Source organism: Oreochromis aureus, linkage group 2 (genome assembly GCF_013358895.1).
Source record: "Oreochromis aureus strain Israel breed Guangdong linkage group 2, ZZ_aureus, whole genome shotgun sequence".
NCBI classification, from domain to species: domain Eukaryota; kingdom Metazoa; phylum Chordata; class Actinopteri; order Cichliformes; family Cichlidae; genus Oreochromis; species Oreochromis aureus.
In genome coordinates, this window is record NC_052943.1 from 15,689,433 (window position 1) to 15,698,929 (window position 9,497).

General features: G+C 39.2%; 1 protein-coding gene across 6 annotated transcripts in view; it reads right to left on the reverse strand.

Moving 5' to 3' along the window:
- stx5a (syntaxin 5A) overlaps positions 1 to 2,429 on the reverse strand; it is an 8,958-nt gene extending 6,529 nt beyond the window's left edge. For 4 of the 6 annotated variants that reach the window (XM_031748600.2, XM_031748455.2, XM_031748530.2 and 1 more), the window contains exons 1-2: positions 842 to 998; positions 199 to 410 (exon numbers count right to left, since the gene is read on the reverse strand). In XM_031748600.2, the coding sequence (XP_031604460.1) occupies positions 199 to 261 (63 nt within the window). In that variant the 5' untranslated portion in view covers positions 262 to 410; positions 842 to 998. Of the gene's footprint in view, positions 1 to 198; positions 411 to 841; positions 999 to 1,880; positions 1,905 to 2,142 lie in introns of those variants that run through there. The other 2 variants (XM_039619341.1, XM_039619349.1) reach the window with 2 other exon arrangements.
- Between the last annotated feature and the right edge of the window lie 7,068 nt (positions 2,430 to 9,497).

Consider the following 9,497-nt stretch of genomic DNA (forward strand, 5'->3'; position numbering starts at 1 on the left):
TCTATCGTAGACAACCTAAATAAGTAAACCTTTCATGGAATATAATAAAAACTAAGCAAAAATGAGCAAAACCACTATGTAAATAGATTGAACTGAAACAAAAAAACCAATAACTACAATAAAAATAAATTAGAATAAATCTGAGTGTGAGGAGGTGGCTGGGTTTTTTGTTGTTGTTTTTTTTAAGACACAACATACCTGTCTGCCCTGGAGAGATTTACACGCTGACTGGAACTCGAGTGTCCGGTCACGGCACGTCATGTTGCCGCTGATAATGAGTCACCTGCCCGCTATAGATCAAACACCACCTGGGCAGCCGGTTCCTCCTCCTGGGGTCTGTCTGATTGATAAATACTAAGACCTCCCGGTGTACGGACAAATTCACATCGAAAGGTGGTTATCATTCATGTCTGGAATTAAAAAAAAAAAAAAAGTCACTTGTTAGCTTCCCGGGCCGACAGCTTCAAATTCAACAGATAAAACACAAATTGAAGAGATTCGGTAGCCAAAAGCTAGTCACAAAGACCACGACAGCGTGAAAATAACGCCCAAATAACTGTGCTAAAGCACATATAAATAAACAGGCAAGCTAAATATATATTTTATTAGGTAACGATGATTATTTGGAGCCTGGACTGGGTTTGTTTGTGTGAAGGCCGCCTATCACGACACACAGCTGATCATGGCCTGACCGGCTAACCGCGGGCTAACGTTAGCTCCAGAGTGCTAACGGGAGTTTTCGAACGGTCCCTCCAATCTCACCTCGGTGAAAGCCAACTTAAATTGACGGTGCGAGTTTTAAACTTATTTAATAAACAAAGCTAGATGGGTTTCAACTCACCTGAATCGGTATCGCAACATATTATCAGACCCCTCGATGTTTCTGGTGAAGACTAGTATACCCAGGAGTTAAAGTTCCGATCCGGGTCATTTCCGGCATTGACGTCATTGCCACGTCTACTTTACCGAGCATGGAAAATGTCTGCAGTACCGAGTTACTACCACCAGGGGTCGACAAATCTACTGCTGTAAGCGGCACAAAGGGGTAGACGCTTCAGTGCAGAAAGAAATGCGGACATTTAGTTGAAAACGAAGTCAGCAAATGACAAACAAAGCTATTATTTAGAATCCAAATTAAAACTAAACTAAAGCTAAAGTAAAATTAGTAATATTAAAACTAGACTAAGGAAACTAAAGTAACATTATCCACTTACAAAATCAACTCAAATTTAAAAAAAAGAATATAAATAAAAAGAACATTTTTTTTAACTTGGTCACACCAGGTATTGATGGGAATGCTATCATATGATGTTTAGAATATAATGTCTATATGACTGAATCTTCCGTTTTCAATACAGTTTGTGTTTGTATTGTTATACCTTTTATCAAACTATTTTTGTTCCACTGAAACACTTATATTAAAATGATTTATATAACTAAAAAGTAATCCCGAATCGAAATAAAACAACTGATTTAGATAGAAACAATCCAACTCAGTACTAGTACGGAGTAATTAATGACGTGGTGTGTAAGTGTACATCAAGAAGCCGCAGTTTCCTGTTTTTAGCTGACAGGAGTGGCACCAGGCGTGGTCTTCCGCCGCTGTATCCCAGCTGCTGAGGAGTTCAACATATTGTGCGTTCAGAGATGTTTTCCTGCATACCTTGGTTGTAACAAGTAATTATTTGAATTACCATTGCCTTCTTATCAACTCGAAATAGTTTGGCCATTCTCCTCTTACTTTTTTTCGTCTTCCAGGAAACCTGAGATTTTTTCTTTTTGAAGCATTATCTGAAAACCCTAGATAGCAGTTTCTGGACTATTCAGACCAGCATGTCTGACAGCAATTACCATGCCAAGTTCAAAGTCACTTAAATCACCTTTCTTCCTCACTGTGATGCTCAGTTTGAACTTCAGCAGCTCTTCTTGACCATGTCTGCATAAAAGCAGCTGCTGCCATGTCATTTTCTGATTAGATACTTCTGTTAACAAGCGGTTGAACAGGTGCACCCAATGCATTGGCCAGAGAGTTTCTATTCACAATGAAAACCCTCCAATGTCAGTCCTGTATCCATTTAGCCACAACTTCTTTTTTTTAATTTGCAAAAGAAAGTTGTTATAAAACTGTAAATGGAGATTTACCTGATAGTGGCACTCAAGTGAGTGTCATGTTTGAAGTTGTTCCTTGTGGTTCTGGTTTTCTGTGTTGTATTTACCTTGTTTAGAGTACAGCAAATCTATTTGATTTTTTCATATCATAATTTCAAGTCTTACATGTTTTAGATTCTTTAAATTTTATTTTCAAGGGTTGTTATTACGTCTGTGCTTGCTCACTACCTGGTTTGTGTTTATGATGACTCGTATTTAATGCCTTGTTTTACATCTATTCCTGCCTCCCCTGTGCTCTTTGTCTGTTTTATTGCTTCCTATGTTATTTGGTTTCCTTTGTCTCTTGTGCTCTGTATTTATTTTTACTTCCCCTCTTGTCCCATTATATTGATTCTATTCACCTGTGCATTGTTTCCCCAGCTGTATTCTCACTCCCTAATTACCTCACGCATCTTTTTAAGCCCTCAGTCTGCTTGTGTTTCTTTTTGTCTGATAACATTTCTGTTTGTTACTGGAACTGCCTGTCATCAATCAGCACTATATATTTTAATATGTTTTTCTGAAACAGGTCTCTCTTGGAAATAAGACATTGAGCCTCAGTGGGACTACCTGTATAAATAAAGGTTAAATAAAAAAATAAAAAAAACAAAGGTCATATGTATGATGGTAGCTTTATTCTTGGACTAGAATAACTTTACATGAGTCAGCGTTCCAAGTAATCCTTATTTATTTTCTACTGGGCCTTTGTGCAGCTCCCCAGTTCCTCTTCTGTCTGAAACGAGCTGTTTTAGCTCCTCCCACTGTAAGCCAACTTTCTTTTATAGCTAAGCGGCGCTGCCATGTTCTTTTCAAAGACAAAAGCCTTTCTGTTGGCAAGCCTTCCAAACAAGCCACATTTATTCAGCCTTTTTCTAATTGTGCTGTCATGAACTTTAACATTAAACTTGCTAACTGGGGGCTGTAGAATCTTAGCTGTAGCCCTTGGCTTTTTTGCAGTTTCTGAGTATTGCACAGTCTGACCTTGGGGCGAGTTTGCTGGGATGTCCACTCCTGAGAAGACTTGCAGCCGTTTTGATTTTTTTTTCCACTTGTGGATGAAAAATTTTTCTTGCTGTAGAATTTTGGACTTCAAATTGTTTGGAAATGGCCTTATTACTGGCAGCAAATGCTTCTTTAAGCCAATTGCTGATGCCTGTCCTTACTGTGTTGTGCTAACCAACACCTGAATGCTCCAGAACTGATGATACTTTAATCAAGGTCATATGATTAGCAGCACACCCTTGATTTAGTTTTTCATGCAGTGATTCTTCATAATGACACAGTGTAATATGCTACATTTTGTTGTTCATTTGAGGTTGTGTTTACCTACACTTTAGACGTGTTAACAACCAGATGATTTTGTCCTGAGACAAATTTGCACAATTATAGAGACACAATGATTTTCTTTAACTTGAGAGTCAAAGAAGACGTGGCACGTTATGCTTAAATCCTGAAGAAAAAATTAAATCCTGAAGTTTCTGCAAGGGGAGATTGACAAAGCAGACAGACAGAAGATGATTGGCTGCTGCCTCAGGTGATTCGACCGACCTGCAGGTATGGTATGGAACGAACGAGATAACATCCAGCAGGCTCTCTGATCTCCTCTCATGCCTACTGGTACCCGCATCCTCCGCCTGACGGGATCAAGCATGCCCAGACCACAACTATGTCCTCTCCCATTTACCTGTTAGACCCCCAACCGCAAACCCCAACCTGCGACCCTCCAGCTACTACAGCAAGACCTCGTTCACCTTTTATACCTCAGTTTTAATCACCAAATGGATTGCTTCCTAACACTTTGAAATATGACTGTATTATGTGTTTTAATCTCCTTTGATGGAAGGAGCGGCTCCTTATCAGGACAGAACAATTTCTCCTGAAAAAACACTCCCTTCTCTTTGTGATTTCATTTTCTTTTTTGTACGTATTGCATTCACTGCTAAACTACATTTAATTGTATCATACATTTTGTTATATTGTTTGTATTTTTAAAAACCTTTATACTTTTTTATTGTTCTGAATGAACATGCAAACAGTCTTTCAGTTTCTGTGGTGAAATCCTGTAATTCCCCTTAAGTTTATTTGCAATAACTCATTAATCTATATTTATTTGTCCAGTACTTAAGCTAAAAACATTCCCATCAGCTTTTGCTACACATAGTTTTTAGTGGTAACTGGGACATGTTAGCATGTTAACACATTAGTTTGGTCACAGGGAGAAAAACTATGTATATTTTCAAAGTCAAGAGGACTTAAACTTCCTCATAACACAACCATCCTTCTGCTACATTCCCAGCCTAGCTGCATGCAAACTGTTTCCCATGTAGTTACAAGAGCTGTAAATCTTTTATCAAGGATGATGTCCTTCACTGGAGTGAGAAAGACAAGGTCTGTGGATCCATGTTTCTGTTGAAGATAACAGAGTTTGTTTACTCTGTAAAACGAAAAAAGTTCTTTGTGTTCACAAGAGACTTTAAAAAAAGCACCCACTTTCCTGTCAGATCATCAGAGCGACAGAAGCACACAGGAATCTTCTTTACCCTGCACATACTGAACTAAATCTCACTCTTTTTTTTGGATCTATGTTTCTCTCACATACACAGGAGAACTGATACCATCTAACAACACACACAATACTCGCAGGCCAGATAGCGTCCAGTACCTGCTTGAACACAGCTGCTACTACAAAAGCAGGGAGGAAACCATGGCTGGAGTTATTAGAAAAACAATGACGCCAAATGCAGAGAAAAGCAAGGTGGAAAAATACAGGAAGGCCTGATACAGGAGAAAAGACTGGCAGGGACAAAGTGATGGCTGCAGAGTGATGGAGCGAGAGACACGTAGCTACTGGCTGAAAACACGCAAGAAGTCAAGTTAATATATAAAATGTACATGCACATTACCCGAGAACATGTTTTTGCCTCTCACTGCACATTTCATAACGTTTTTGCAGGTTTTGATGAGCAAGTGGCTTTTTAAAAAATGCTGTTGAGGTTTTTGTGCATCGAAATTCATGACTCACTCTATCCTTTTTCTCTTTCCCTCTCCGTCTCACTAATCTTGCTGCTATATTTAGTCTTGGCATTATGCCCTTCGACAGATAGGTTGGCAGCAGCACGTAGCTCATCTCTTCTCCAGTCTTTCCTCTCCTTTCCTTCCCTCCTCCTCAAAGCAGATCCTGCGAGATCCAGCTGCCGTTCACAAAGATATGCGAAAGTTTAACACACGCACTGCATCAATCAACCCAACTAAGTCTCTTAGACGTGACTATAAATGTACAGAACGAGATACGGATGAGCTATATTAACATTATCACCAGCCTCAGGTCTGAAGTCTGCGGTGTATGATGAAATATTCTAATGAGGCACTGAACATAACATTCCCAGCATATTTCATCATCTTTATCACAAATGCCAGGGCGTGAAAGGCACAGTACCTGCCAGCAGGGCTGCAGACAGGTATGTGCACAGAATGCACACACAAAATCCCCCCCTCAGAGCCTCTTACACACTTGCAAGCACAAACTCCTGGAGTATCTTTGCTGGGGCCACAAGTAAACAGACTCACTGACAAATCAGTAAAACATCATAAAATCAAACTGCTCAAGTAGGTGCAAGTACCTCCTGTGTAATTTTCCACTCAGACAGTGTGGGACTGTGCACACCTTTGTACTTCCCCAGCTTCTGACTCAGCAGCACAGATGAGAGGAGGTGAGAGAACAATATTATGTCTGACAACACCGCGTCACATCACATACGCAGTTTTGTCTTTGCACCCAACTCCCAGGGTGGCACTGTAATGAAAAATGCCTGTTTATCTTTCATTACGGTCAACCGAGGGATTAAAACAAAAGAAAAACATGGAGCGGGTGGGGGTGGATGGGGGGTTGGAGGAGAGGAGAGGCAGCGGGGGATGAGGTCAAAGCGCGGGGACATCATTTAGACAAGGAAAGCGGAGGTTTTTATGAAAAATAAGACATTTCCTTTAATCACATCTGTAACATCACGGCTGTATCCTGGTATCATGTTGAATATATTTGACGATGTAGTATACACTTTAATGTGGACATTAAAATCGATTAATTGGCATTTATATGCTAATACATGAAACATAAAACTGCATTGTTTTCTACACAGACATATTAAAAGGGCACAAATGGTGTAGCAGCAAAAAAAAGAGTGTAGTTTCATTTTCTATACGTAGGCTACAGTATTACAATGTATTTGCAGAGAAGAGATTCGTTGCAAGGTACAGCAATACAAATGAAGTAACAAATACATTTCTAGAGTATGCACTACGTCATACACATAGTCATGGCAGGATATTAGAGATTATAAAAGTTATATAGTTAGTAGGGGGTATCTATAGGCCACTAAGACACCGGAGGCTAGAACAGGGCTAACAGTACGATGTAGACTGTGTAGATACAAAGCACACTGATGTTTAATGCTCACACAGGACATCTTAACACGATATTAATATTTCCAGGTGTTACAGGTTAAAGAGTTGTAATGCTGAAATAACAGCAGCAAGTACATGCGGAAGTTGTTGTTGCTTTTATTGTTCAGAATTAATATTTTGACATAGGAAAATTTGGTCACAAGAAATAACATTTGGAGCCTGAGTGGCACCCAAAAAGATATCTCAGCACCACAACTCCCCTGGTGGAATGATGTTCAATAGTCACACATGTCTGCATGATTGGAGTCCATTTGCTCATTGTTTTCACCACTGGACTAATCTACAGTATATGTAATCCGTACTGAGGTTCCTGGACTCTTAGGTTTCCCAAAACATTTGTCTCCTCAGTCAGCAGGCACATTTTGTTCCCTATTATTAATAAATGAAGACTGGAAAAGAAGTATCAGTGCTTGCAAATAAAAAAATGGATGGACAGAAATAGTCACGGATGAGTTTAGAGGAATAGTTTGAAACACTGCTTCCGAACCTTTACTGTATCTCCTGTATTACGCACTTCTGTAATAAACTGGATATGGACTACGTCTGAGGAATTACATTCACCTCATGATTTATCCTTTGTGGTTAATTGCTAGTATATGCAGTATTAGTTTATTTCAACCACTACTTTTAGCTACTAGTAACATTCACTGGCACTCATCTCACTAGTACTGAATTTGACTCCCTTTTGCCTTCAGAATTGTCTTCATAGCACAGAATCAAAAATATGCTGGAAACATTTCTCAGAGATTTTGCTCCATATTGACATGATAGAATTGGATGCACATCCCAAAGGTGCTCTATTGGATTGAGATCTGATGAACGGAAGCCATTTGAGTCCAGTGAACTCATTGTCTGCTTCAGGATACCAGGTTGAGGTGATCTGAGCTTTGTGAAATGGCATGTTTTCCTGCTGCAAGCAGCTATTAGCAGATGGGTACACTGTGGTCACAAAGGTATGGACATGGTCAACAATAATACTCAGGCAGGCTGAATAATAAGACTTAAATAATACTCAGTTGGTACTAAAGGACCCAGAGTTTGCCAAGAAAATAACGCCCACACAATTAAATCACTACCATCAGCCTGAGTCATGATACAAGGTAGGCAGGATCTATGGTTCCATGTTGTTTACACCAAATTCTGACCCTGCCATCAGAACGTGGCAGGAGAAATCAAGACTCATCAGACCAGGCAACATTTTTCCAGCCTTCTATTGCTTGATTTCACTAAACCTGTTCAAAGTAAAGCCTTAGCTTCCTGTTTTAGTTGACAGAAATGGCACCCTGTGGTCTTCTGCTACCAAGATGCTCTTCTGCATACCTTTGGTCATAATAAGTGGTTAATTAAGTTGCTGTTACCTTCTGCTAGAACCGGTTTGGCCATTCTCCTCTGACACTGTCATCAACAAGGCATTTTCAAACAGAGAACTGCAGCTCACTGGATATTTTCTTTTTTCACACCATTATTAAAAAGAAGAATGATTTCCTGTGTTAACTTCAAATGCATGCCTAAAAGCTTCGACCTGCTGCCATGTGATTGGCTGATTAGATAATTGTGTTATGTTAATCTATACCAGTAGCACACGTTTTAATGGGTAACCATATTTTCATTTAGCTAATGTCCAGTTTAATATTTCACATTTCTCCACACTATCACCTTACAATTTTAAGTCACTTTTTCCAACAATGTTTTCACGTTTTAACAAATAACTTATCTCTTTTAATATGTTATGAATTTTCTTTCTACTGCTCATCCATTACTTTTAGGTTAACTGGTAACTTCAGCCATGGTTCACTCATGGTTTTATTAAATTAAATTAAAATTACTGTTATATTTGTTCTTTTATTTCCAGATTACTTAAGTTTATCAATCCACATACCCCCTGTGGAAGTTTCTTGTTGGGAATGACCTTTTTTAAAAAATTGTGCTTTTTTGTCTACATGGAGATATTTCACCATGTCTATCCAATAGCAAAAAAAAAAAGTAGTTTCGATTAAAGACTAAAACGTGACATAAACAGATGGTTTGAACAGGTCCAGAAGTAAAAAATAATCTAGTTGTGTGGACCCTTTTAAGCATGTTGTGTAGTAAAACTGTACAAAGACCATAGTGAGGTCGATTTACCTCTGGACACAGGCTATTCCCCTCTGTCTTCATTTTGATTGCACAGAGAGCAGGAACAATCATCTCATCCAACTCGTGTATTTCCCAAAATGTCAAACTATTCCTATAATTTCAGTAGCAGTTTGAGGTAACAAAAGCTTTGGGAAACCATTTCCTGTTTGCACATCATCACACAGTGTCTGGTCTGTACTCAAAGGACCAGTTCAGCTCTCCTTTCATAAAAACTCCTATAGGTCCCTCTAAACCAGTGATGACCACTGCAGATCTGCTGCAGCTCCAAGTCTCTACAGCTGAGACAATGCTTATTGCTATAACTATCATCATCTTAAGACGAGGTCTGAAATATCACAGAGAAAGTAACAATAATGCTCTAATACTTGGTCATTAATATGTTATGATATAGAGGTAGTGATTTAAGCATTGATTGACAGTAATAAACACTGAACAATGAACTCGAGCGCAAAAAAAAAGTAATCTCATCCGAGAAGAGTATAAATACAAAGCTTATCACAGCAGCCACTGATGCAAGTTGCTTCAAGGCTGACACATAAATAATTCACACTCTGGACTGCACGCTGTTTCAGGGTGACTATTCCTCAACTGGCAGGATTGTATGAATCATGGGGCAGAGTAAAGACATGAATCGAGGAGTTTCAAAGCTACCGTTTCCCATGGCGCTAAGACGTCGCTAGCTCTCAGTAGAATTTAACACAGCACACAGGCTGTGAATGGGTGTCAAACAGGGTTTTAAACTCAATGACCTG